A 27,992-nucleotide genomic window follows, 5' to 3' on the forward strand; every position below is an offset into this window, starting at 1 on the left:
ACTTCCAACAGATTCATCTCCTAACATCGCAGGTAATTGGATATTCATTTTATTTAGAAGATGACATAAATTGTCAGAAATGCCTGCTGCTGTTTTTCCCACCATTGCAGCTATAATTCAGATGTCTTTTCTTGTCAAACTAAAGGAAAAAACTAAAAGAAAGGGACTTTAAAATTATGTAAAAGGAAATTATAAAGAAAGAAAAGCGGCACATTTTAAAGTTTGGGGAAAATGTTTTATTTTTATGTGCTTACGTTCCAGTTCCAGTTTATCATTTTCTGCCAAATGATTTAAAATGACACGATCAATTTGGGCAGCCTAGCATATCTGAAGAAGAAAGAATAGAAAATACATAGGCTTCTGATCACTTACACGCTCTTTAAGCAGCGTCTTTGTGTGTACGTGGATCAGCAAGCATGAATTTAAGCATGTACTCTACATGTGTGACTTACAGCGTTACAATAAGGAAAGGGCATCGGCTGGGAAAGGTGAACCACTGCGGGACGCGAGGATGTGGATGGGACAGGATGTGTGGTGCAGTATAAGCATCCCCTCTGCTCAGGTCGCTGCTCATTTGTCAAGTTGCCTGCAGACTTGAATGGTGCATTGCTGCTAAAACACAGAGAGGCAATCAGCAGTGGAACGGCACACCTCCGGGGAGGGGTCCCAGGTGGATGGTAGCCTTCCTGGGTGATCTGCAGATTAAAGGGTGTTTTTCTCAACAAAATAAGCTCAGCCAGAGGGTTACTGCAGTAACTGCAGACAGATCTGCATTATTCTAAGGTAACCATTTCATCCTAGGGGATATTTGAATAACTGATTAGTGTAATAATCAGAAATTAATCTCAGAAATATTTGCTGTGCATGTTTGGTGCTAGATGCAAAGCTCACCGTGCGCATCCCAACTGGAGATAAAGCCTGCAAGTGACCGGTGTCTGATGAGGTGTAGGCCGGCATCAGCTCACACTGCTCATTAGAAAGTATCCAGGACACGCACCAGCCCTTCTCATCAGTCACACAGCGGTTCGGCAGATGGCAGGAGCAGACTCTCGTGTGGTTAAGGCTCTCCTGGCTGCCTCCATAAGGCAAGCGTGCATCCACAAGCTCAGCATGGTATCCATCCAATTTGGAAATCTGCAGCGGCAACTCTTTCCTGACAGGCAGAGATCCACATGGCAAGAAATTATAAACATGAATCAGTGAAATGAAAACCATATTTTCTAATCTGGCTCATCAAGTGCATAAAATAATGGATGGCGTGAATAAAGCCTACAGTGGATGAAGGTGTTATAACACCCTTATGCTGTCAGGTTGTTAGCAGTGTGCAATAGTTGTACATAAAAATATATAAGTAAATATCAAAGCTGTGTTCACTGCAAGATACTGACTCATTAAGCGCAGACAATAATGACGAGACTGTTTTCAGGCAAAGCTTAAAGACGATATTAATGTGATGCTCCGTATTTAAATCATTGTCTGGGGATATTCTACATTTATTTTACTGTTGAGAAAAAAAAGCAACAATTTAATTCAACTACTGCATGTGTGTTAAGAGGGTCCAGCGTTCCTCTGAGCCATAGGCGTTCATTTTATCGTCACTACAATGGTCACAAAAAAAACAAAGCAATGAATTCAGGCGCACATGCAGTGTTAAGCTGCCAGAAATACCAAATGTTAACTAATCTGTGGATGAAAATAGTTTCCAAATATCCGGTGCTTACTCCTGTTTGAGTAAAAAACTACAGTCCCATCTGTTTCAGAAAATTACTGATCCAATTTTATTATTAAAAAAAAAACAACAAAACTATATGTCCATGATTCATTTTGAAGATCTTCATCAGGGATTGCAGCTGAGCACTACAAGCAGGCTCAGAAATGGGAAGGACTGGGAAAGCAGACAAGCAAGCAATGAAGTTTTGGTTGTTTTTCAATTCATTTATTTAATTTGTGTACACTTTAAAGAACACTAACTGTTGCAGACTTGAAATGAGTATGGAGTTTTTATCAATAGTGCACATGAAGTGGGAGTAATGCGCTGTAATTAAAATAGCGTATAATGTCGATTTAATTCAGTGTAGCTATAAAATTTAACAAAAAAGAAAAGCAGACTAAAAGCAGTATAAATGAAAGCCATCAGTAAAAATAATGTTAACCTTTCTTTCTCCTAGACTACCGCTGATTTTGAGTCAGGCTTTTTCTGTTTACCACTCACTCGTTTAGCCGTGGATTTCTTTTGGTGAAGACGGTGAAAATGTGAGGAATCACCGCGGAGCCTCTGCCCCTGCTTCTGCTGCTAAAATGGGTCGCAGGCAAATAAACACATCAACAGGCCACTCCGGAGGAACCTATATATTATATATCTTTGTCCCTTTGTGTTACCTGTTTGTGGCAGTAACAAATGGCAATAGTGAATGTAGGCCAAGAGACAGCACAGATCTCTATGTGACACACTTGTTATGGAGGATATGGAGCGCTCCTCCAAAAACCGGGAAGGCAGAATACAGTCCAGCACAAAACAAGTGAAAAAAAGACCACACCAACAGGCTGCATGCAAGATGAACATGGTAGGCACACATAATTATGGACACCCATTGGTTTTGTTCAAAAACATGAAGACAACGCTGTCTTAAAGAGGACAATCATAACTTCACCAACACGGGATGTTGGGATGATTTCAAGGTGATGTTTTTGTGTCAGCTTCTTTCATTTCCTCCCATAAAGAAATATAGAAATTTAGTTGTGAAATGTTATATTTACAGGTATGAATTTTAGGCATTTACATGACATTGCTTTTTTTTGTTGTTTTTTTCCCCCTCAAAGACATAGTCAAATGGTAAAAAAAAAAATCCATGTATTTTATTTTTGTTTGTCTTAAAAATATAACAATCAAACAGAAACTTAAAAAGTTCAAACACTGTATTGAATTGAAGTTAGTAAAAATAAATAAATAATGAGATAGTCTGATTAACATCTCGGGACAGGGGCATGTTTAACACTACTTAAGAGGTATTGGCTCTTCTTTAAACAGCACATTGTGTTACGCTGGTGTGCAGGTCTGGTATTTTCGTGCTGAAATAAGCAAGACCTGCTCTTATTTCATCACATGAATCGACACCTTGTGTTTCCCCAAACCTGTGCACGCAGTAGAGCTTTCACTGCCATTCATGAATGCAGTTTCAAACTATGATCACTGTTCAGTGGATAGAGAGAAAAGCTTCTCTGGATTTTATTTTTAGTTATGTGTAACAAAGATGATGAAATCCCCAAGTTATTAGCAATTTCACACTGAGAAACATGATTTGCCCACACATTCTCCGATGGAGTGCTGGATCTTAACCCTTTTAATCCTGAACCATGAAACGATTGCCAGATTTTTTTTCCTAATGGAGTGTTTATTGGACCTTCTAACAAAGGTTTAAAAAAAATGGATCTGAATTAGTATACATGAGTTTTAATTTGTACCGTATTTGCTACAACTGGTATTTGCTTAAAATGTATTGTGCAATTTATTTAGGTTTGATAGGTCTTGACGATGTAGAAGTCTCAAAAACTCGCGTATCAAATAAGATTCATTTGGAAGTTAAGGATAAATAAATGCTTAACTTGTTTACACTAACCTCGATACAGTTACTATATTTCACATAATCTCCAAACTGGCTTCAAAATAGGGACCAATTTTGAGATCTTAAAACTATATTACTGACGGTTTTCTTCATTCTTTGTTCTTCTGTTCTCTTGTTTCTGCCTGCTGATTGTATTCTTGTGAATGGACCTTCATTCTCAATGAGAATATTAAAGTGCCCGATTACATACAAGTTAAATAGATCAGCCTCACAGGATGCTTATTTCTTAATCTTATAAATCTAATTAGTTGTTAAATAGTGCAGCATCATGTGTGTTTTATCTCAGTTTCAGTATCCGATGTGCTCTTTGAGGTATTTTCAGTTAAACAGATCACTGCAATCTGTTTTTATTTACATTCTGCGCGGCACGCCAGATCTTTCGGAAACTGGGTTGTTCACGGGCATGCTTGAAATTATTATAGCTGTGTGAGAGCTTAATCGAGACTTTCCAGCTGCAGTCTCTCCCTCTTAAGGCTGATGTGGGCATTATGCTTTGCTCCAGCGCCAGTGTAGAGAGCAGACTGGCTAGTGCTGACACTGACAGCTGACAGAGCTGCCGCTCATTCACAACAGAGCAGCCAGCTGTCACAAGTTCAGCCTCTCGCTATTATATCAATCCATCACAGCCCTGTACTACCATCTCTCTCATACTGAGGGAGAAACTGATGACACCCTGCACTTCATATGTTTCACATATCAAGCTTGGCCTTCAAATCAGGATCTTTAATATCAGGGGGTTAGTAACGCTGTAAGAGATTCTTTCAAAATCCGTATCAGGAAATAAAAGATATCTTGGACTGCTCCACTCGCCAGGAATTCACACTTCACAGTGTGTTTGTCCCTCCGCGTGCTTACAGTCCTTCCAGTATAACCACATTTGATCTGTTGTGTCGTTAACAGCGTCTTTTTCACTCGACTTGGCCTTGGGTGGAATCTCATCAGCTTTACAAAATGAGGTCAGCAAAGAAGCACTGGTGCAGTGAAACACACCACACCACCTTATTCTACGAAGTCAGGAACGCTGCATTCAGTCCGTCTCCGTAAGACTGATTGACTGAAGTGAGCAAAGATTTTTGCCAGCTCGCCTCAATAACCTCCTTTCTGAGTCCAGTTTTCATCAGCAATGTCACATTACGCCACCTTAAAACCCTCTAACATAGCATTCAACTCCAACAACGCTCCAGATTTCTGTATTTTATCGTTTTGCTGCATCTTGTCAGATGCTCAGAATTTTGCTGTGCTGTAAAAACCAAAAGAAACAAGGTGTTCACAGAAAAGATGGTAAATCTACACCTTCAAAAGAAGTCTGTCCTCAGTCAAGGCAATTCTGCTTCTTGACTAAGGACTACTGAGAATTACTCTGAACTGATGTGTAAACCAAGCAGGCTGCTGAGCTTGTGAATCAATGTGTCTATTATCTTTTCCGGACAGATCAATGAAGCTGAGGAATGAGCTATGAATGGCAAAAAGAAAGAAAAAAAAAAAGCCGCACGTAAACTCGCCAGGCAAGCGTTAGAGCCTGCTCCATTATTTGCGGGAGCCAAGATACTTGACAGATAACTTCAGTTTAGTCAAAGAATTACTAAAAGATGACCGGCTGCTGTGGCACAAAGAAACAAAAAGGCAATTAGTTGCTAAAATTGATGAAGTCATCTGCAAGAGTGTATTCACACGTCCACTGAACTGAGCATACCGAATAGATGAAACAACGTTGAATTTATACGCTCACATAATCTGCGAGGCTTTACAAATATTTACCCACTGTGTCCTTGGCTGGGACAGCGTCAGAGAATATTAAGTCAAGTGGAGAAGCAAAGGCGATGAAGTGACAGTAGCCAGGTAAAGCATACAGAGGTAATCTAATAGGACATGTAAAAGGGCCTCTCCTCATGGCTTATTCATTTTAGGGGATGCCATTACTGAAAATGGCGTGGGGTATGTGAGAGATATGCCAGCAGGGGCATTTTCCCCGGTGTCAGTGAGTACAGACGAGAGGATGGATGCTGCGAGGATCAGCAGACTGATGCAGCTGCAGCACTGAATGCAGATGGTACCTGCATTCATAGAGTGCCTGCCCACAGCTGATGGATAACAGTGCTCGTCTGATGCACACCTACCACTGATACGGACACTGACTGATATCGGCAGCTGATTCCCAATATTGCATTACATGAATTTTGCTGATTCAGCAATCTGTGCAAATAACTGTGTCTTAATAAAAGCAGAGGATACAGGCAAATTAATGAGAAGCCTTTCATATAATACACACACACTCTAATATGCTTAAAACTGCTACACATAACCTTTGAGTGCACAGAGTCAAGGTTAATGTGAGATGTATGCAGTTCTCCTCCACAAAATGTGGGATCACGGGGTGCAACTTGGGGCCCAAGTCATATTGGAGGAGAGAAGAAAAAAAACTTGCTGCTGCAGTTGGAAACACACAGCGCTGCACTGCTGCAGAGAACAGCCAAGGCGCTGATGCCTCGAAAGGCTTTCAAACAGAAGCACCATTATCTGTACACTGCCCGTGCAGCGCGCTGCAAATGTCATCGCTGAAAGCCGGGAAGCATAACACCAGGCGCGTTTCCATAAGGAGCGCAAAAAGAGAAGTTCAACCTCAATGTCTGACTGAATGATGGATGATCTCACTCTCACAGAGTTGTGCAACGCACAAGAGACAAATTCGGTTGGTCAAGATATTTCTATATTTTAGCGCACTGCAGAATAGCACTAGTGGAGCAGTGCATCTTGGGTAATGAAAGGTAGGTATTAGGGATTGCAGATTAAGGACATTTTACCGAAGGAAATGTTGTACCTGGGAGAACTGTACAACTTTGAGAGAGAGAGGGGGAGCTCTGAAATGAATGCATTAATTTACTGCCTGTGTGATTATTACTCATTCATCATAATGCCTGGAGACACCGTTTCCCATACGCGTTTGGTGTGCCTTGTGTTTGTTTATGTACTGGCTTGAAAAATTGCTCTTAGTTACTGGTTCGATTATAATAAATCACACAACTTTTTTCCTCAATAAAACCAGATGACAAATTTGATTTAAAGCACTGATTTTCCTAATTCACTTAAACGGCTTCACATTTAGTGATCTCGGATTAATTAAATGTTCTTTAAACGTCATCATTTTTCAAACCATACCTGAGGACATCCTCCCAGGTTTTTTTTTTTTTAATTTTTGTGTGTGTGTGTTTATGAGGAAATTGGATTTCAGTGATTTTGGATACTGTGACAAGGGGGAGATGGCCTCTGCGTGGAGCAGGGACAGTTCCTCATTGAGGTTTTGAGCACCCTCATATCTCAAAGCAGCTTTTGCTGTGGTGTGAAAACGAATAAAAGAGGATGGCGAGTTATGTGTGCGGCGGAGGGGGGTGGTGGGGGGGTGGCAGTGGGAGTGGGGGGGGGGGGGGGGTCTCTCCTGTGAGGAGTCCTTTACACTGATGATTCCCGAGGGTGTCGACGAGGAGGAAGGTTTGCTGAGGGGGTACATGGAGGAGAGGAGGGCGGACTGAGGATGAGCGCACACACACACAAACACACACACTGACCCTGGAGGTTGCGTTCCCCTTTAAAAGTCCCATCCCACTCAGATACGCAGAGCTCATGCAGGATCTGCTGCGGCAGTGGGGGAACACTGCTGAGCTGTGCAGTTTATGCTGCCAGCAAGCGTGCAAAGAAGAGGAGGGGGAGCAAGCGTGTACAGGAGGAGGAAGAGGAGGAGGAGAAAGAGAGAGAGAGGGAGAGAGAGAGAGCAAACAATGTCATTCTGTTCAGGAGGCAATGCTGCAGTCAAGTTTGCCGCGCCATGAAACCACATCACCAGCAACCAGGAGGCTCAGAGTGAGTGCAGAGAAGTTTTCCTCCTCTCCTCCCTGTGTGAGAGATGCGGTCGGAGGCTCGTCCGTAGGTATACATTTCTTTCCTCTCTAGTCTTATTTACCTTGTTTGCCTTCTTCTATGACGGGCTCTTCTTTCTGTAGGATTGCATACTTTTTTTTATTTTTATTAAATGAGCCTTGCAGGAGTTGATATGTGTATGTCGGTGTGCATGCCTGCAGTGTTAGAGCTCCTGGCGGCTTCTGTCTCATCAGTTTCAGCCTCCTCTGCACCAGCATTAAACCAGGCAGCAGTCTGCCAGAAAACCAGTCAGTTAGCAGTCAGGCTCCACTGCTCCCTCATCCATGTTTAACACATGGTACGGGCTGGAAATAGCAGCCAGCGTGTCAGATAGCGGCTGGTCCAGAGGGCTCGCTATTTGACACAAGGACAAAAAAACTCACCAGGATGCAGAGTTCTCCACACCAGTGGAGAGTTTCATCTTTGCTGACCTAGCTTTTAAGAAGACGACAGGCAGCCTGAGCTCTACTTTTCTCGGCTAGCTGTGCATTTATGTTAACCAGCGTGTTTTCATTGCAAGTATGATGCTGGGAACTGGTGAGAAGGATTTTTCAGGGATCTTGGACTGTGTGAGTGTCTGAGTGCTAAATGGGGAAATGAGAATGAGGCTACAGTGGCCTGTTTGGGACAGGGGAGCTGTGGTGCAGTCATGAAGTTGTGCTGTAGTTACTGGGACTTTTCTGCCATCCTATAAGGGGATTTCACATCAGAGTGCTACTCTGTAGAGACTTTGGCACTTAACTGTGGAAGATGAACGCTTTCTCTTTCATTTAGATATTAAGTTTTTGTCTTTTAAAAGATGTCCTAGAGCAGGACCAGTCTTCCTCTATCGTTGCAGCAGCAATATTTCAGCAACTTTGCTTTAAAAGAAGACGTTGCTACTTTTGCTTTATTGCAGCATCTCTGTTTCAGAAACAATGTAGAAATAGTTTATGGGGGGGTTAAAGCTTCTTATAAAAGTCAAAGTATTACAAATGCTTGGAAACTAGTATGGAAGGTGTGAATGGTGAATTCGCTTGGCTACACGGTCAGCTCTGAGTTCACCTCGGGTAACTGTGCTAAGACCTTGAAAAAGCCGGCCCTGCATCGTCAGCTCGGTGAGGCTGGAGTCCAAGGCGTTTCTCTGGACTTTGTGTTTCTCCCCACTGCAGGCAGACGGGCACAATGATGATCGCAAACTGTACTAAAGGGTCTGTGCTACATCCGGAGCCTGACATCATCTCGGAACATCTGCAGTTCTCCTGCTCACACTTTCTCTGAGGGTGGGTGCTACACTGCCAGCGAAGGGAACTGCCGCACTCACCTGATGTTCCTTGCACCTCGCTTCTGCCCTCCCCCCACCTCCCACCTTCTCTCCTCCTCCTCCTCTTTCCTCATCTCCAATTTCTCTACTGTAGTCTCTCTCAGAGGTACAGTTGCCCAGCAGAGCGCCTCACCGGCATGCTTTGCACCTCTGTGATTCTGCCCCCTCCTCCTCCTCCTCCTCTTTCTCAGCCACGCACCCCCCACCCCTCTGTCCCTGCTGAAAAAGTATGCAGCACATGCTCTCACCATCCTCCTTGAGCAATTTGCCTGAGTGAATAGAGAAAGGAGAGAGAGAGAGAGAGAGAGAGAGAGAAGCAGGAGACAGAGAGCCAGCAGCAGAACAGCAATCCTGCAGTGTCCTGCAGCAGCTGAGTTCCTGCAGTGCTGGCCTCTAATAGCACACATGCAAGAGTGCGCACACATGCACACACACACACACACACAGAGGAGCAAATACACCAAAGAGCGTCATTCCCTCTCAGAAAATCTCAGACAGTCCTGATGTCACATGACCCTGCATGGCAGAGCAGGCCGTCCTGCAATGTGCTGGACTGAGCTGAGCTTAGAGAGAGAGACAGAGAGGGAGAGAGAGAGAGGGAAAGACCCCCCCCCACCACCCCAACCTCCCCTACCCCCACACACTGCCCATGGAGCACCACAGGGAGGCACTGGTGAGATTAGCCGATTGCCCCCCTCCCTCCCCTCTGATGGTGCATTGTCCCGTTCCAGCACTCCAGTTCCGATGATGTAATCAATGCAGCAAGCTTTGAACTTGCTGGGCTAGGGGTTCCTTCTCCCACCCCCCCACCCCAAACTGACACAGATGCAAATCTAAGGCTTCAGCTGCAGTCTGCTGCAGGTAGGAGGATGAATAACTACAGTTCTGTACTGAAGTGCAGGGATATGTTCCAGTAAGGGGGGCTACGTCAGTGGTTACCCATATTTCACTCATGAGTAAATTGCATAAATTATCAGCCAAGTCAGTTGGTGAAACTACTGCCGGCACTTTGTGAAAATACTTCTGCGCGGTGCCGCAACACCACTTCCAATAAATTAAGGCAGCTAACGGCAGGAAAATGAACCTCGTCTGCTCTTTTACAAAGCTGCCTCTCTAGTTGCTGTTAAGGGCTGGGCAAAGACGAGGCTCCGAGCCGAGCTAAAAGTGCTTTGAGCTCTTTCGGGGCGTAACATCGCGGTGACTTTGCTCTTTCATTGATAAGGTCATCAGTCTGTTGACAGGCTGCAGTGAAGAGCAGCAGCACTGATGTACAGTGCAGCTTCAGAGATGCTCAGGCAGCCAAACTCAGACCATATAGTAGCAGGTGAGTTTTGCTGAGCTGGCTCCTACCGCTGTTCCCAGAATCTGCCTAGTGATCAACTTCCACTACAGCAGTGATGAACCGGCATCAGGCCTGCTCTAGTAATGGAAAAAAAACAGCTAACAGCAAAGCAGATTTGAATAATTAGCACTCATGGATGCTGATGATTCTGCACATTTAATGCAGTTTAATGTGTCAGCAGATAAATGGACACGTAAAGTACATTTGTATACCGCACCTTTTCTTTTTGCATTAATAAACAGTTTAGAAATTTTGATTTCACTAAAAAAAATGTCACTTTTCCAGGAAGCAATTAATATTTCACAGTGTTTCCTATCTTTGCTGATGCGTTCCCTGTAATTTTTTGCAGTTTCATAATTCATGCCAACGGATTTCATCTGTAATTGATGTGACCCGCTGAGTTACTGGAAAAAAAAACAAAAAAAACCCCAACAAAGATTTAATGAATCCGCATCTTTTATTAGTATGCTATAAACTATTTGTTCTTCTGTGTTAAAGATTAAGTAGGACTAACTGCAAATAAGAGCATGGTTGAACAGCAGCGCTGTAAAAGACATTTCATCTACTTCAATCTAAATTCAGCTTCAGCTGACAAAGACTGGGAGGTTGGGACAGAGACATTTTGAGCTGCTTCCACTGGCAGGATGCAGAAAGTGAAAAGAGAAAGCAGTCACCGCCTGCAGCCAGACGTGGGCCAGGAAGTCAGAGACGTTTTTTTAAAAGAGCTCCTCTGTCTAACACATTTTCAGCAGGTTGTCACCCGTTAGAGCATCTCCTCATCTCTGATTCTGACTTAAATGACTTAAACATGTCACACAGAATAAGTCATAATGCACCTTCAAAGACTAACTCATGTGTTAAAGTGCTCAGAGTGAAAGCTATGCTAACTGACCGAAGCAGGCTGAGTCATGCTGGGTCTTTTCTGGGTTTCCCCCCTCTCTGATCCTCTGCTCCTCCCCCTGTGCAGGCTCATACATCCAGCCCGGCTGTTGGTGGCGTGTTGGAACATGCCTTGACTTGTTGTACTGCCTGACTGAACAGACAGAGAGAGAGAGAGAGAGGCAGCCACAGGAGGAGAGGCAAGAGGCTGGTGGTCAACAGTTTTCCAGTGTAAAGTGACCCACACATCGGGAGAGCCCGTGAACAGACTCCTGTTGATGCCAACACGTTGAGTGCACCCGCTGGAGATCACGCTGGATGGTAGACCTCGGCTGCTGCCCGGCTAACTGGTGAGTGTCCAAACTGTGTGTAAACAGATGCCTCTGACATACACAACAATGCTACAGCTGAACACTTCTGAGGACCTGTGCACTTCTGCTGAAACTGAGTGAAATTTTCAGAAACACTAACTAGTTCAGGGGAATTAAAATGATGCCAGGCTGAGGCCTTCAGATCAGCCTGTAAGTATAAATTAGAAAACGATAATTTAAGCCACTGCAAGTAGGAGAAGCGTCCAAGCTTGAGTTTTGATGCTGGCTTAATCCCATGGTTACTACACAAAAGGTTAGTGAAAGCAGAGAGCTATGATACACCCAAACACAGTACCCAGTTGCACAGTGGCAGGATGAGTGACCCTTTCATCATCTCGTCTTGATCCTCACGGAGAAGGGCAGCTGTTTTTGTTATTGTTTTCTCCGGCATTCATAATGAAAGCCAGTTTTCCAACAGGAGACCCAGCAGGCCGCCTCTTTCCCCTCCTGAAAAGCCCCAAGAGAGCCGAGAGCGAAGGCTTTATAACAGGTCCTCGTTTCTCAGAAGTGATTTGTATCTAGCTGGAGCTGATTCGAGTTTGCGCTCACGACAGACGGTGTGACAGACGATTCAAGCGGCCTTGATTCTCAGAAGACAAGTGTCATCAGCATGTCAGTCAGGAAGCGAAATGAGATTAGGAACAGTGTACACAGAGAAGCAGATAAACGAGGGCCAGTCTGTCCACGCTGTCACACATTATCACACGGCACTGATAAACCCTACTGTAAAAACTCATGCAGGCCGGTAAAAACTCAAATACATTAATCACCCGGGGACTCAGGTGATAATCATTTAGTGTCCGACACACTATGATCTGTGTATTTTAGTTGTGTGTGGTCAAGCAGGAAGATAGTTACTGGGGAAACTCTTTTTTTTCCCCTCTCTCTGGCAACCAGGGGTAGTGCAAGCTGAGTGTGAGACTGTTCTATTTAATTATTAACACACTGCAGTTTGGCGTGTAGATTCATTTAGCTCAAACCCAAATATGTTTTAAAGTTGTTCTAAAAATAAAAGTAAAAAAAAAAAAAGACCACGAGAGGCTAAGCTCGCATGTCACGTATGAAGATGTGAGCGTGTTGTGCATGTGTTAAACTGCTCAGCAGCACAGCCCTGCAGTACATACTGATGTCACTGTTTGCCATCAGATGATTAGGTTCGTGGAAGCGTTGATCAACCAAGAAATGTGCAGCAGAGTGACATGAGGAGAAACGGGAAAGTGAGGTAAAGTGGGTGAATGTGATTCTTTTTTTCTTCGTTGGGATTACACATCGCGAGGCCTGACAGCAGAGGGATCCACCATGATCAGGAAGTATAGGCGAGCCTGGGGTTTGTACATGTGTGTGTGTGTTTTGGTGAAGTGTTGCCGGGGACAATTGTTGCCTGGAGGCTGAATATGTCAGAAACTGTAGACCTACAGAGTCCCACGGTTATTTAAACAAAAGATATTCTGAGGCAAATGCTATGTGCACCATGTGCAATGTTACATTTGACACTCCAGATTACACACGTCTAACACTAACACATTTCAGTTTGGATTTTTTTTTTTTTTTTTTTTTTTTACGAGTCAATTTTAATCTGATATTTAAAGCTTTTAGTTACACCACAAAGGACCAAACGATGCTCTCTTACAAGCCATCGATGACACGATGGCTTGTAAGCTTGTTAATTTACATTAGCTTTCATGCTTCTCCTTTTCAAATTAAAAAAAAAAAAATCATAATTTAGCATCAGGAAAATACATAGCGAATCAAAAAGGACGATAAAAATGTTTAGTTTCACTTTTCTGACAAAAGAAACTGGTATTTTTAAGGGAATATAAAATATGAAGTTTAAAGTCTTTTAAAAAATATTTATTTCTATATAATAATTAAACATTAATGATTTTGTTTTGATCTTCCCAAAAATACCAGGACACTTCCTTTTTTCCAAATCTTTACTGTCAAGTTTTTCCTTTTTGTTAAATGACAGTCGATTAATTAAGAAAACAACTAGTACTGCGATATGAGTGGTGTGAAATAATAAGTATGATTTAAAAAAAAAAAATTGATATCATGTTAACAGTGCACACGTGAAAATGTGATGCACATTTGTTCTTTTTTGCACTTCCTCCACCTCCCTGTGCACACCCAGTGCAATTAATTTGCCACAACAAAGATAAAACACACAATAAGCAATAAGCTAAAAAAAGAAAACACTGGATTAAAAGCGTTATTGTTATCTTTTCATTTAGCTTGTGCAGATGTGGTGATAATAACACAAATTTAGTGTTAGCTGCATCATCTGGATACATCTCCCCCCAGCTAAATTAAGATGTACTTAACAGGTTAAACCCCAAAACAGCGTTTATTTATTCGGTTTAATTCCCTTACTAAGTCCGCTCGAGCAGTATTCATCCACACCTCTGACTAATATTTGTAAACAAGGGTTTTTTTCTCAGGTTTGGCCAATATTACGGAAATATTACGATAGGGAAATCTGTGTGGAGACGTGAGCCGTGCCTGAGGCTTTAAATGCATTTGTGGAAAGGCTTGTTAGTCGAGGCTCGCTGCTGTTTGCTGTGAGAGGCGGTGAGGCGGCCGGCCGTTCATTTAGCAGACAGGGTTTTGTTTTCCCTGCCATTCTTCGTTCCTGTATTAGGATTACCTCAAGGCCTGAACAGGAAGGAATTCCTGTCATCATGTGCTCAGCGAAGGCGGCATCTAGCTCGCTGCAAACGCACAAAGGGACACGGATGCAGCTGCTTGGTGAAAGCAGGTCAAGGAGCAACCTCTGCGTTTGTCTGTGGACATCAGTTATGCATGTTTGTGTGTGAAGACAGACAGACAAATACAAATTTTGTGTTGGTTTCAGGCAAGATGCTTCAGAGCGTCATAAAGTGCTTTCTTAGAATTTTGAAAAGGTCAAAATGCTTAAACCACGAATAAAAACGCTGGAATTTCCAGTTATACAACCAAAAAAGTACGTCATAAGATAGACTAGAAGCCGACGCAGAGGGCTACAAATAGCCTTGCTGCAGAATTCAGAAGCAATAACAGCGGATAGTTGATGTAATTCAAACTGTTTGTTTTCCAGACGTTCCTCCCTCTACGGAACGTCCTCTCTTCCTTCGTTTAAGAGCATGTGCCCACCGGTCTCTAGTATCCATGCTGTCCTGCGAGCAAAGCTGTGTCCACAGGGAGACGACAGTATGGAGCGGTCAGCCGGCCCAAAATAGCACTGCAGTGAGCAAACGCAACTGATAGCGTTTTAGCTGTGGTCCCTGAGGTACACAAACACAAACATGGACTGGCACTGCATGGAGCTGGAGTAAAAAAAAAAAAAGACAAAAGACAAAAAAAGACAAAAAAACCCAAAAATCAGAAGCAAGGCTGGCAGCCACACAAATAGTTGAGAGCTAAATCAAACCAAGCTTTTTTGTTGCAAAATCATGAGTCATGGCAAGCCTATTCTTAGTTCGGGGGTGTTTGTGTTTGCCAAAGTTGTGTGCACTTAAAGTGATGCTGCACAAACCGGCTAGGAGGAGATCAAGAAATCAGTTTGGAAACAAGCTCGGGGGTCACTTCGTGAAGTGAAACGTGGGCTCGTCCGTGCGTTGTAGTTGTGTAAATCTCAGTCAGGGAGCAGAAAGGGCCTCTATACGTATACACTTAATGAACTACTACTAACATTTCTTCCTGCTTTTCTTACAGAGCTGCCGGCTGTTGGCAGAGCACCACGCCACCCTCGAGGCGAGGAGGGGGCTTTCAGTGTGAGGCCACTGCCTTCCAACAACCACCAACAACACCATCACCACGAAGCTGGGAATGGAAAGCGTCAGCAGTGCCAGGCTCGCAGGTGGACACATGCACCAAAGACCAGTCGGGACCCCGCTGGGGAGAGCAAGCCCGGAGACGGGTGGTTGGACGCGGCTGCTGTGGGTGTTTCTCTGGCAGTGTCTTAGCTGGTTGTTGTGAGGAGTGAGAACGAAGCAATCAGCAAGTATACTGCCGCAGAAATTCTTCGCAATAAGAAGCCCCGGGATCACAGCCAAGAGGGAGGAAACTGGGAGCTGCCACTGTAAGTTTTCGACCCTGCTAAGAGAATTAACTGAGGATCGACCGAGCGCATGGCCGCCGCAATATTTAGAAAACGGATCAAACTTCCACACTGTCTGTTGCACTATCATGATCTTCTGCTGCCATCTTGTGACTGAAAGCAAACCTCCCGGCATGCTTTTGTTCATCAAACGCTGCTGCACCAATTTGTGAAAACTTTGCCTTTTTTTTTTTCCTTTTCATTGAGACAAAACGAAAGCCCTTTCATTCAGAAAATACAGCTTGGCTTACTATGACTTTTTTTCAGTTGCAAATGCATGTTTTGATCCCTAAATTTAATTTGCTCCACGGATATTTCTGGATGTAACACACACAAACAAAAAGAAAGTGGATATGATTCTTGATTTATGTGCGTGATATTTTATTTGTGACATATTTGCTGCTGTAGAAAAGGAGTGTTGTAAATAAAGTTAGATAAATACTGCTTTATATATTTTCCTTCTTCCTTACTTAACATGAGAATTTTGTAATAATGTAATAGTGTTGCAGAAAGGCCCTTTGCACTACATTAAAAAAAACAAAACACTTTTTATTTAGTGCAAGGTGAGAATATTTCTGTGTGACCAAAGACGACCTAATGTGTGCAGATGAGTCAGGTGCACATTAATTTAGGCTTTCACACACACACACACACACACACACACACACACATACACACACACAGACGATGTTCTTCTGATTTTTCCTCTACACTATCTCAGAATCTCTCACTGTTTTATTGTTGATGCTCGATCAAAAGCAGTGTCTTAAAACTGTCTGTCGATGGTGCGATTCAGGCGATAATGCAGATGCAGAGTTTGCTGCAGTCTGCAAGGAAAAAAAGACAAAGAAAAAAACCCCCACCAATGTTCTGCTGCACTGCTACAAACACTAAAACAAGGGGGTTGCAGGTTTTTCTGGTCTGCAGCACTGCAGAAGCAGTAAAAGTCCTGCTCTGACACAAGGTCATCGCTCCGAGGGCTCTAAACCATTTTACACCACACTTCTTTGGTAAATGGCAAATCACAAGGCCACCAAAGAATCAACAGCACCCGGACAAGAAACGAGCCAGATGTTAGTCGTTAGCTTCTCCTTTATCTCTGAGTACAGTGAACTCATCGCTAATAGAAATGTAATTTCAGGCAAAATTATGCTTTTATTTAAAAATGAATTCATTGCCCCAGAGAGCAGAGATTCCCCCCTCTTACTGCAGGATGGGTTACCCTGAATTCCCTCTTTAAAAGTTTAATCGGTCCTTCGTCTACATTTAAATTCACCCATGAAGGCTTTTATATTCATGATCGGTTGTTTTAAATAACTTTTCCTTTAATCGATGCTTCAGATTTAATCACTTTCACACATTTGCAGCTTTTTCCCTTTTTTGTATACCTGAGGATTAATACAGTGACGTTTTGGATGCACAATTTTAAATGCTTTTTTCTTTTACCTTGCAAAGAAGAATGAAGTGAAACCATGAAAACATTTGTTAGATGCAATCTATGTTCTGTAGTTTACAAAATCATCAAATAATTAAAATGAAAAAAATTTCAGTGTCTCAATTTTCTGCTGCCCATCATGTTCACAGCTGAAGCTCTGATGTACTTTTAAGTTATGTTTTGTTTAGTTTTTATTTATTCAGTTCCTCTGTGCTCTTTGATGACACTTCTGCTTTGGTGCCACCACCTATTCATGTGTTTTGATTGCCTACTTTGCAATACTGCACTTTCTGAAGCCAAAATTCAGTCACTTTCTATCGACTTCTACGTACATTTATATAAAAATGAATGCGTCTTGTTATTCAATGCACTTTGCCAGGATTTACTGGGAAATGCGCCAGCTTATATTTATGTGAATTGTATCTTTTTTCTTTCTTTTTTTCAAACATGTGCAAAATAATTATTAAAATGAAATCAGACGTCATTTTCTAACCTGAGCAGCGAATCCTTTTATGCGAAACTACGACAGGAATGGGGAAGCGGTTTCATCATGCTGTCATGTGCCGTGTGTGGCACTTTATGCCAAAGCTGGACAGCACAAACTGAGACAATTACACTCAAAAATAGACCAGTTGAGTGCCTGCCAGTTACCAGCTGACTTAACTTCTGCTTTGGGTTCCGGTTGTTGAGGGGCGGTGGGGAAGGAGGGCTTTAAGCTGGGTGAAAAGTTTTGCTTGACTCCCTTAAAAGCAGTAGAAGTTTTTTTTTTTTTTTTTTTAAGTCATGTGGCTCGACTGGACTGAGTGTTTTTAAACCGTCGCCTGGCCTTAAGGGAAAATAATGTGGAGAGCCCCTGGGAACATCCAGAATAAAACCAGTGCGTCGGCCGGGAAAAGAAAGGTGTTTACAAACAAACAGAGACTGCGGTGTCCGCAAGACGGCTGCAGCTCGTGTCTGATCGCACTACACGATGGCAAACGCGAGTCAGACTCAGACCGAGGTGTATCTGTTCGAGCAGGTGATCGTGCTGCTCTCGTGCGCGCTGTCTTTCCTGGGCTCCTCTCTGATTATCCTCACCTACATTATTTGGTCGGATTTGAGGACAACTCCGAGGAAACTGCTGGTTTACCTCTCGGTGTCTGACTGGCTCTCCGCCGTCTCCTACGCCTTCGGAGTGTGGAGCGTCTTCCGCACAAACTCGGCGGAGTGCGTCGCTCAGGGAGCGATCTCCACTTTCGCCAACACCAGCTCCTTCTTCTGGACCGTGGCCATCGCCGTTTACCTGTACGTGTTCATCGTGAGGGCCAACCAAAGAGTCGCTGACAGTCTCGTGTTGGTGTTCCACCTCGTCAGGTAAGCAACCCGCGGAGTGTTATCTGTTTACTAAACCTGCTCCGGTGGGACCTGCGCCCTGAAGCATCTTGGGATTTCGGCAGTTGCCCCCCCTAAAGTTGAGTTTGCTTCACATTTTCTGAGATTTTGAACATTGACTTGTTAAAAGTTGGCACCTGCACATTCAAAACGGCTCCTTTAAACTGGGAATTAGACCACAAACACAAACCGGCTCACTTAACGTGTATCTACTTTATCTTGTAACACTCTGAAAGTTTGCGCAAAACTCCAAACTGCTGCCAAGCTACGTCCTGACGTTACACCGCATAACGGGGTGACGTGCTGACATCACGGTGGGACCTAGTGAGTTTTAAAATATTAACCATGGAGTTATTGGATCAGTTCACGTGACGAGTGTTCATAAATCAGCTGATGCATGACACGTGCTCACTTGTTTTCTCACCAGCTGATGTTACCAGGACCAGAGATGGGCAGTAACGCGTTACTTGTAACGCGTTACTGTAATCTGATTACTTTTTTCAAGTAACGAGTAATGTAAGGGATTACTATTGCAAAAACGGTAATTAGATTACCGTTACTTTTCACGTAGGAACGCTGCGTTACTGCGTTACTAAAACCGTGATTTTTGCGAGAACGTCTCATGACAGTGACGTAAGCGAGTGCGACGTTCGTGACAACAGCTGTCTGCAGATCATAATATATCGAGTGCGGGACAGAGTGTAGCATGCAGCGTTTAAAGCGTGGAAGTACTGACCTTATTTTGAGTTTGATTCCATAAAAGTGACAAAAACATTAGTGTCCGTTGTGCGTGGGAAGAAAACTACTTTTTACAGCGAAAAAACCCTAAACTTCCAAGCAAGCACCGAGTGTACTACGACGTAATGTGAAATTCACAGAGAAACTCGCGGATTCTTCCACTGACCGCTGCGGCACACCTGCACCAGGGTAAACCTCCTCCGCCTACCCCAGTCCTGCTTTACAGGTGAAAATAGAGCAACAGGACCGCTAGTCTTTGATTTTATTTATTTTCTGCTGTGTTTTACTTGCATCTATTTGAAAGAGTGAGTGTAAACACAAAAAAATATTTTATTTTATATGCTGGAATGTGCAGAAAATAGGTTTAAATGTTAAACAAATTTCTTCCAGTCAGAGAATGTTGCATATAATTTAATTTTTGCTTGATGCATAAAGTTAAAAGATTAAAACTAATAAAACAAGTTTTAAAAAGAGACTTTTACATTTGATTACATTTTGTATGATGAATTATGCAGAAAAAGTAGAATTGGGCTGAAAGATCTATCGCTTTATCACCTATTCAGGTTGTAAATCGTGTTTTTAAAAAGTAACTAAGTAACTAAGTAACTAAGTAATTGATTACTTTTGAAAATAAGTAATCAGTAAAGTAACGGGATTACTTTTTGGGGGAAGTAATCAGTAATTAGTAACTGATTACTTTTTTCAAGTAACTTGACCAACACTGACCAGGACAACCTGGATCCTCCGTCTGTGTTTCTCTGGATAGGAACACTGATTAAGGGACTCCCTACAAATCCATTAAACCAAGGGTGTCAAACATAAGGCCCCGGGGACCAGAAATGGTCAGGCAAAGAATCTAATCTGGCCCACTGTATGTGAAGGAGGGTGCACGTTTTGGATTCTAAATGAATAAAATAGGGCTTTTTTGTGAATTAACAAAAACTTTCAGCTTTATAATTGCAAGACAGTCTGAGCAATGAGCTACCAGAACTTTTTCTGTCATTTAAAACCTTTATTTTGTACACTTCAAGCCTACAGAGTCGTCCTAACTCAGGGGCGGATCTACAGGGGGACTTTAGAGCCTTGCCAGTACAGCCTTCACCCCAACTTTTATGTCCTTTAAATACTTGGAAAAACTAAGTGCTTATTTATTTTGGGGAACTTTTTTGTCTCATTTGTATTTTTAAGAAGTTTATGTTTACTTAGAAGAGATAATGATAGAATAAATAGTTTTAAAGCGATATTTTGTTAACACCATTTACGTATGGGGAATTTTCACATACTTCACTGAAAAGGTATTTACATGTTTGCGCTGTGGTTAGCACTGTTGCCTCACAGCATGAGGGTCCTGTGTGGAGTATGCATGTTCTCTGCATGCCAGCGTGCTCCAGCTCCCCATCCACAAACATACATGTCAGGCTAACTGGTGATTCTGAATTAGTGAGTGTGAAGGGTTGTCTCTGTGTGTTAGTCCTGCGATAGATCGCCGTCCTGTCTGAACTGTGCCTCGCCTTTTTTTTCACTACCAGCAAAAAAAGAAAAAGAAAAAAGAAAACACCCCAACTTAACATGTATCACTGATAACATTCAGTCCTACTGTCAGAATTTCTGTTACTGAAACTTTGGTGATTTATTTGTTGGATTTATGTGTGGATAAATGAGTTCAATAACAGCCAGAAAGACAATATTTTATTTTCAAAGCTTTTCATTCATCCCACTCCTCCTCTTCCTCACATTCATTGTTTTCTGATTTCATGGTAAAAAAAATCCCCAACATGTCCACCCTGCTCTTTTCTTCCGTAGAACAAAACAGTTTTGTTTTTTCTTATCAAAATTCATTAAAAGCAATAAAATTGCACTGAGAGTCTGTACTATGCAGATATATTTAATAATATGCACCCTGAGGCAATAAAAAGAAGAACTTAAGTTCAAATTTAAGCAACATGACAGAAGGTTTCTCTCACTTTATGTCATTTTAAATCAGCAGCTAATTTCGCCTTCTTTTCACATCATGTACTATAGTGACCATTTGCTAGAAAAGGAGGTCTCACCTTCAAATGATGCTTGGTGGGGACTCCCACTCCTTATTCAATTCTAACAAGCTTGACAGTCAGTATTAGGTATGACTGCCTTTATTCTTCAACACAGTCTGAGCTCTCTTAGGCAGCTTTCTTGTAATTTCTTTAAGAAGTCTTCAGGAATAGTTTACCGGGCTTCTTGAAGGACATTCAAAGCTCTTCTCTGGATGTTGGCCACCTTTAGATGGTCACACACTGCTTTAATAATGTTGAGGTCCAGCTCTGGGGAAGCCACGACTGATAGTGATCCATTGTGTGTTATTCTATCCAGGTATGCCTTTACTGGAGTGGTGTTTGAGATTATTGTTGTGAAAAACGAAGCTGTGGCCAGTCACATTCTTCAGATGGCATTGCATAACAGATCAAAATCTGCCTGCACTTTTCTGTGTTCATAATTTAATCAGTTTAACAAGATCTCTAACACCACTGGCTGAAATGCAGCTCCAACCATGACACAGCCTCCAATCTTGATGACTGTAGACCCTCACTGTTGTGTAGACACTCTTTCCTGACCTCCTCCACACATACTGATGATGACACGAGCCAAACATTTCATATTTGTATTCATCACTCCATAAGACATGTTGCCACTGATTTTTCACTCCAGTTCTTGTGTATTTTGGCTTTTTCACTTTGTTCCCTTCCTTAATAATGTCTTCTTAACAGTCACCTCTCCACTGAGACCATTTCTGATGAGGCTTCAGTGAACAGTAGAGGAATCAAATGAAGGACCAGATGCATTCTCAGGCCCGTTTTTAAGGTCCAAGTTCCTAAGGATGTGACCTTCAGACACTGCCCTTCTGTTGTAGATAGGTTTTAGGCCTGTCACTTCTTCTTTTGTCCTCCACTCATCCAGTTTCCCCATTTTCTTTGAAGGACATGCTGCAAACCATGCTGAGAGGGCATGCATTTTTGGATTCTAAATAAATAAAATAGGACATTTTTGGTGAATTAACAAAAACTTTCATTTTTATAGTTGCAGGACAGTCTGGGCAATGAGCTACCAGAACTCTTTATGTCGTTTAAAAGATTCATTTTGTACAATTCAAGCCCAAAGAGTCAGGGGGAAGGGGGCACCATGTCAAGTTTTCTACTAATAAATCTGTGGGAAATCAATTTGTTGGTGAAAAAAAGAAATGTTTTATGCCTAAAGATATAAAATATATAAGATATAAAATCTGGTTTTTGCCAAGTTGCCTCTCATGTGTAGACACAACACTTTTTCATCCCTTGAGTCACGTGCTTTTTTTTTTATGCTTGAATGACTCATAGGTTATTTTTAAGTGGCTTAAGAAGTGAAAAAACAACAAAAAAACACATTCCTCTGAAAATGATCAGGTACAAGGACTGGACTGAAAATGAGTGAAAAAACAGCCAATATCCAAAAAAAAAAGAAAAAACTTTGGAGGATGTTCAGAAAGCCTGGAGAACTATTGCTCAAGAGTACTTTAAAAATTCCAAGAAAATCTGGCTCCTCTGAAGTAAAATACAAAGAAATGAGGGGTGACTGAAGATTTTTACACAGTACTGTGGATCCACTTTATTGACAAGCAGTTATTTCATTACTCATGTTTGTGCTTCAGATATATTTCACTTTTTAACATGTACATTTTTTAAAAAAATTAACAGCTATAACAAACGTGGTGTTTATTTTAGTGGTTCATATGTTTCCACTGTAAAAACAGCAATCAAACATGCGGAGCCTCCCAGTGTGACGACCCCTTGTAGTTTTTAATTTTTTTATTTTGCGCATTTTAATCCTTGTTGTCCGCTTTCCTTCTGCACATTAATGATTTTTCCTCGCTGGTTGTTAACGAGTTGACTCACTGTGATGTACCACCATTTAATTGATCTATTTTTGGACACGGGAACATTTTCACCCATGGGTATGCCTCACTGCAGTGTTTGCCGTTGTCATCCTAACACTCTCTCTCTGAGTTCTCAGATACTGCAATGAACCGGAGAGCACACAACAGAGGCATTCATGGAGGCTTATATACATGAGACACACATGCACTGTCTTTTTGGTATTTATAAAGGTCTGCTGCTGTATATACTGCAATGAAAATCTAGTAACCTTTTAAAGTGGTGTTATAAGAGGAGAAGTGCTTCATGGGGGGCGGGAAACCAACGAGCGCTGCAAACAATGCGGAATTCATTTCGTGGTTTTATTTTCTTCAACAACAGAACTTGCCGTGACTCTGCAGTTTGCACCATGTAACACACCCAAGCCTTAAGCACAAGATTACTATCACACACTGTCACATGTCTTTGCTGCAAGTGTTGGTGTCATGCCCGTCAAACATTTACATAAAAACCTCCAGTGGAAAAGTTTAAAAATGTGACTCTGACCTTTGGAGCTGTTGTGTTTACTCTCCGGACCCTTTGTTTTGTGTTCCAGCTGGGGAATTCCTCTGGCCATCACTATTGCAGCTGTGAGTCTCAACAAAATTGGTTACGATGCGTCAGAGGTGTCGGTGGGCTGGTGCTGGGTCAGGATCAACGTTAAAGACCGGGTCTTGTGGATGCTGCTGACTGGAAAGATCTGGGAGTTCTTAGCGTACCTCACCCTCCCCTTCCTCTACATCCTGATCAAGAGGCACATCCACATAGCGGTGAGGAGGACACCAGGGGCCTCATTCATCAGTCATGTGTACACAGAGCTTTGTGACAATTTAAAATGTCACTTTGTGTTTAAAAATCCGTTTACACATTAAGAACCACAACAAGCCTGCAGATACACAACTCTTTTTCCTGCCAAGCGTTAAAATCATCCTTCTCAATTCTCCGGTACTCAGTACGAGCAATCCACAGTGGATCTGTTATTTACATTCATTTGTAATCAGCCAGAACCCTTGACATAACGTTTAATGGAAATCTGCTGGTGATCCGCTGCTCTGCAGGTCTCAAAGCTCGTTTTCAGGTCGACAGAGTGTATTTATGGGTCTGAATCATGAACGAGTTTCTTTATTCATTAAAAAGCTGATCTCACACTTTCCCTCTTGCCTTCTGTATTATGATTAATGTCATAGAGAGTGAAAGAGACACCGCTGTCTTTTTAGGGAAAAAACCCAAAATGTATTGGCCTATCATCATTTGCATTTAGTCTTAGAAGGCTAAAATCATCACCTGGGCATAAAGTGGAAATACAGTTTGTTTAAAACATTCTGGCTCATAACCAAACAACATACTGATCACAGTCTGGGATCTTCTATAGGAATTTATGCACAAAATATCAATACATCCCAGTTCCTGTATCTGTGACTCAGACTTTCAGCAGTTGAGCATTAAAGGAACTGATATGGTTCCCTAGAGGATGACAAGAAACTTTAACCCTAACATGCTAACTATTACGACACACATTACAGAGGTAGTCGCGCTTTGGAGGAAATCATTTATTATATTGCACTTTTATCCTAACAAAAAATTTAAGTCATGGGAAAAAGAAAGTTCAGTTCTACATATCAGGACATGTTATGACAATCATCTGGTCCTGAGCAGGTTTTAAAATGAAATAAGCAAAACCTCAGATGAACAACACACGACATACAGCTCCATGTCGTTATTTAACAAAAACTGGCCAAAAATGTAGAAACAGCGTGAGAATCTAATCACACGATTACCGCGTCCATAAAGAATTAGGGTAAGTAGCCACCAGGAATTCCTCATCATATGTACTGGAATAATGGCTCATCATCAAGTGTGAGCACCTCTGTGAAAGCAATTGTTTTGTCGGTGTGCAGGTGTGGAGCACCTAATGATGGCTGCCAGTATTCCTAAGAGTGAATGTCCCAGAAAATTCATCCCAAAGTCAGACTGTGCATGCTCAGAGAAACTGCAAAAAAAAAACCAAGAGCCACATCTGAGTCTCTACAGGCCTCAGTTAACATGTTAAATGTTAAAGTTCATGACAGCGCAATTGAATAAAGACTGAACAAATATGGCTTGTCAGGAACGGGTTAACAGGAGAAAGCTATGTTTTCTCTAAAAAAGAACATGGCACCACGACTTAGAAATGCAAAGTTGCACCAAACAAACCAAACACACAACCAAACACAGCATATCAGCACTAACGAGTCATACCAACCACAGTGGTGCATGGGTAATGATTTGGGCTTGTTTTGCAGCCACAGGATATTGGCAGCTTGACGTCACCGAGTGAACCATGAACTCCTCTGTATACCAAAGTATTCTAGGGTCAAATGTGAGGCCATCTGTCCGGATACTAAAGCTTGGTCCAAACAGGGTCATGCACAGAGGCAAATCTCCAACAGAACAGCTGCAAAGGTCCAGTCAAAGTCAAGATTTCAACCTCACTGAAATGCTGTGGTGGAACTTTAAGAGAGCTGTGCATGAACAAATGCCCACAAACCTCAATGAGCGGAAGCAACATTGTGTAGAAGAGTGGACCAAAACCCCTCCACAATGATATTAGAGACTGATAAAGTCACACAGAAAATGATTACTTCAACTTCTATTAAAGGTGGTTCTATAAGCTACTGAGTCGTGGGATGTACTTAGTATCTGCAGTTTGGCTTCTTTTGTTTTGTTTTTTGTAAATAAAAATGATATGGTGTAATGTGTCATGTTTTCATTAACCAGGGTTTATTTTAAGTGATTTTTTTAAAGCTGGTAATGGTTTATGTCCTAAAACACAAACATCTTACAACTGAAAGAGGTTACAGTGACGTGAAAAAGAAACTATATCTCCCTCAAATATCTATCTAGTGTGAAAGTTATCTGATGTTCTTGATGACACATTTTTTTCTCTTTCTTTATTTTCTTTTAATGGTCTCACTCTTGATGCTCTGACGCAGCATGCAGCCCTCTCTGAGTACCGTCCCATCTTGGCCAACAGGCCTCCCGCCCACTCCTTCTCCTCCATGGCTGATGTGAAGCTCACGCTCATCCCCATCATCTTCATCCTCCTGCGCATTTGGAGCACGGTGCGCTTCATCCTGCTGCTGGCCAACTCAAATGTCAGACAGAACCCAGCGCTGGTCACGCTGCACGTGAGTTTAAACTTCTTTCTTTTTTTTGCCTTTTTAAAAATTAACAAAGCGTTTTCAAAATTCTGTAAATTTTCCTTTTAAATGGCTTGAAAATGAAATGAAGCCTTTATGATGTTTGGACTGTTTTATTACATGATAGTGCCACTGTAAATGTGCATAAAACATTTTTACGCGCTATGAATACAATAATATAAATGAAAATGTGTTGTTTTATTGACTGATAAAACAAGCATGGTAAAATAAAACCATGTTGAATCGACATTTGCCATCAAAACTATTCATCTGTAATAACCCATCATGATGCCCCCATCTGAACCCCTCTTTCGTCTGATCCCACAGGGGATTGGCAACACCTTGCAGGGAGCAGCCAACTGCGTCATGTTCGTCTTGTTCACTCAGCCGATCCGCACACGCCTCTGTGCCGCGCTCACCTCCTGCTCCCAGTGTCGAACGGAGGCGGAGCACCCGCACAGGCTGCTACCAGAGCAGGACGCGCCCGCCCGGAGAGAAGAAGACAGCGCTGAAGGAGGCCGCGCCGACAGATGAGACTTTGTTTTGTGCAATGAGAAGATGAAGGCAAAGCAAAGAGCCTGACATGAAGGGAGGAGGAGTTCTCTACTTCACCTCGAGCCCTCATTACACAAAGTGCTCGTGCGATGGCTTCTTCAGATTCTGCAGGAGCATGCACTTCTGTGTCATGTGTCTGCACTGTGGGTGATGGGGTGTTGCTACTTGATTTTACATTATTTACACATAAGGTGAAGCATTATTTGCATTTATTGTCCTGTAGGTCACATGGGTAAAGTGTTTTTTCTTTTGTTTTGGTTTTTGTCCTTTGGGTTGGTATGCGTTGATGATTTCACTTCCCCTTTCCAAAGAAAGTGAAGGAGGTCTGAAGGAGCTCTGCTTACCATGTACTGTACTCAGGTTAACACTGTGAAAGATTTTTGTTGTTGTTTGTTTTTCTAGTATCCGAGTATTGTGAATTTGGGGAGAAACTTTTGTTGGCCTGGTTATGTTATGAACAACAGAGAAAAAGGTAAAGCTTTGTCGCTTTAGCTCACAATTATATTGTAATTTTTTTTGTTTTTCTTTTTTGTATCGTCAACAAATGTGGCCAGAAGCTCTAAATACACTACTCCTGAAGCAAAGACAGGAGCAATGCATTTACTCACATCTAAAGAGCTGTGCATTATACTATATACTTGACTTCTCTTTCACTGGAGATACTATATTGTTACATTTTTGGGTAAACTACCATCATTGTTACATTTTCTGCAAAGTCACTTTTGTATTTAAAGGAATAAATACATGCATACACCAGCGTGATCAGCTTTGCTCTAACTGCTGTTCTCCTTTTACTTTAAAACTTTTTTACTTATTTCCCCAGGCAGTGGTTTCAACATCTTTCAGGCACCAGTTTCATAAGATCGGCGGCTTCTGTTGTGTCACCATAATTAGCGTCATTACTATCACCGTGGTCAGATTTTTGGTTTTTCTTGTTTTTTTGCATGATCTATAATCACATGTCATCCTTCCTCCTTCAAACACAGGCTTCACTCATGAGCCTCACTTCTCCTTTGAGCTGGTGGCTCTTGTTCGCCTGACTAAAAATGCAGGCTGAATGCATTACTAATGATGAGTGGGTGAACCCGGTGACCCTGATTCTACTTCCCAAAGTTTTGAAATATTGGTTTAAAATTCACAGAGTACTTGCTCCAGCATTTTTATTTTCTTTGTGCTTTAATATCCACATGCAAAGGAGCGTGGGGATAGTTCCCACATATTATTTCTAGTTGCACTTTTTATGTGCTTTAAACTGTGCAAATAAACTGTTTTCTTTGAGCTAAAAA

General features: G+C 42.1%; 1 protein-coding gene and 1 long non-coding RNA gene across 3 annotated transcripts; one reads left to right on the top strand and one right to left on the bottom strand.

Moving 5' to 3' along the window:
- Positions 1 to 23: 23 nt before the first annotated feature.
- On the bottom strand, positions 24 to 19,108 carry LOC116309775. Of its 2 annotated transcripts, none has more exons than XR_005609678.1 (3): positions 19,048 to 19,108; positions 892 to 1,153; positions 24 to 695 (listed from the first exon to the last, which is right to left on the bottom strand). It is a non-coding gene; the product is annotated as an uncharacterized LOC116309775 (long non-coding RNA). The 2 variants fall into 2 exon arrangements; XR_004198653.2 differs by lacking the exon at positions 19,048 to 19,108 and adding an exon at positions 18,070 to 18,192.
- On the top strand, positions 16,141 to 27,992 carry gpr157 (G protein-coupled receptor 157). Its single transcript, XM_031726470.2, has 4 exons — positions 16,141 to 18,293; positions 23,529 to 23,742; positions 25,945 to 26,139; positions 26,479 to 27,992. Exons 1-4 carry the CDS (start codon positions 17,911 to 17,913, stop codon positions 26,683 to 26,685), a joined length of 999 nt encoding a protein of 332 aa, XP_031582330.1. The 5' UTR covers positions 16,141 to 17,910; the 3' UTR covers positions 26,686 to 27,992.

This window comes from Oreochromis aureus, linkage group 20 (genome assembly GCF_013358895.1).
Source record: "Oreochromis aureus strain Israel breed Guangdong linkage group 20, ZZ_aureus, whole genome shotgun sequence".
Classification (NCBI taxonomy): Eukaryota; Metazoa; Chordata; class Actinopteri; order Cichliformes; family Cichlidae; genus Oreochromis; species Oreochromis aureus.

What these genes read in the sequence shown, in the direction of transcription:
- gpr157 (XM_031726470.2), top strand. Translation starts at nt 17,911, where the DNA reads ATGGCAAACGCGAGTCAGACTCAGACCGAGGTGTATCTGTTCGAGCAG. An exon ending in TTGGTGTTCCACCTCGTCAG is followed by an intron (nt 18,294 to 23,528) that starts GTAAGCAACCCG and finishes TTTGTGTTCCAG; the next exon opens with CTGGGGAATTCCTCTGGCCA. An exon ending in CAGCGCTGGTCACGCTGCAC is followed by an intron (nt 26,140 to 26,478) that starts GTGAGTTTAAAC and finishes CTGATCCCACAG; the next exon opens with GGGATTGGCAACACCTTGCA.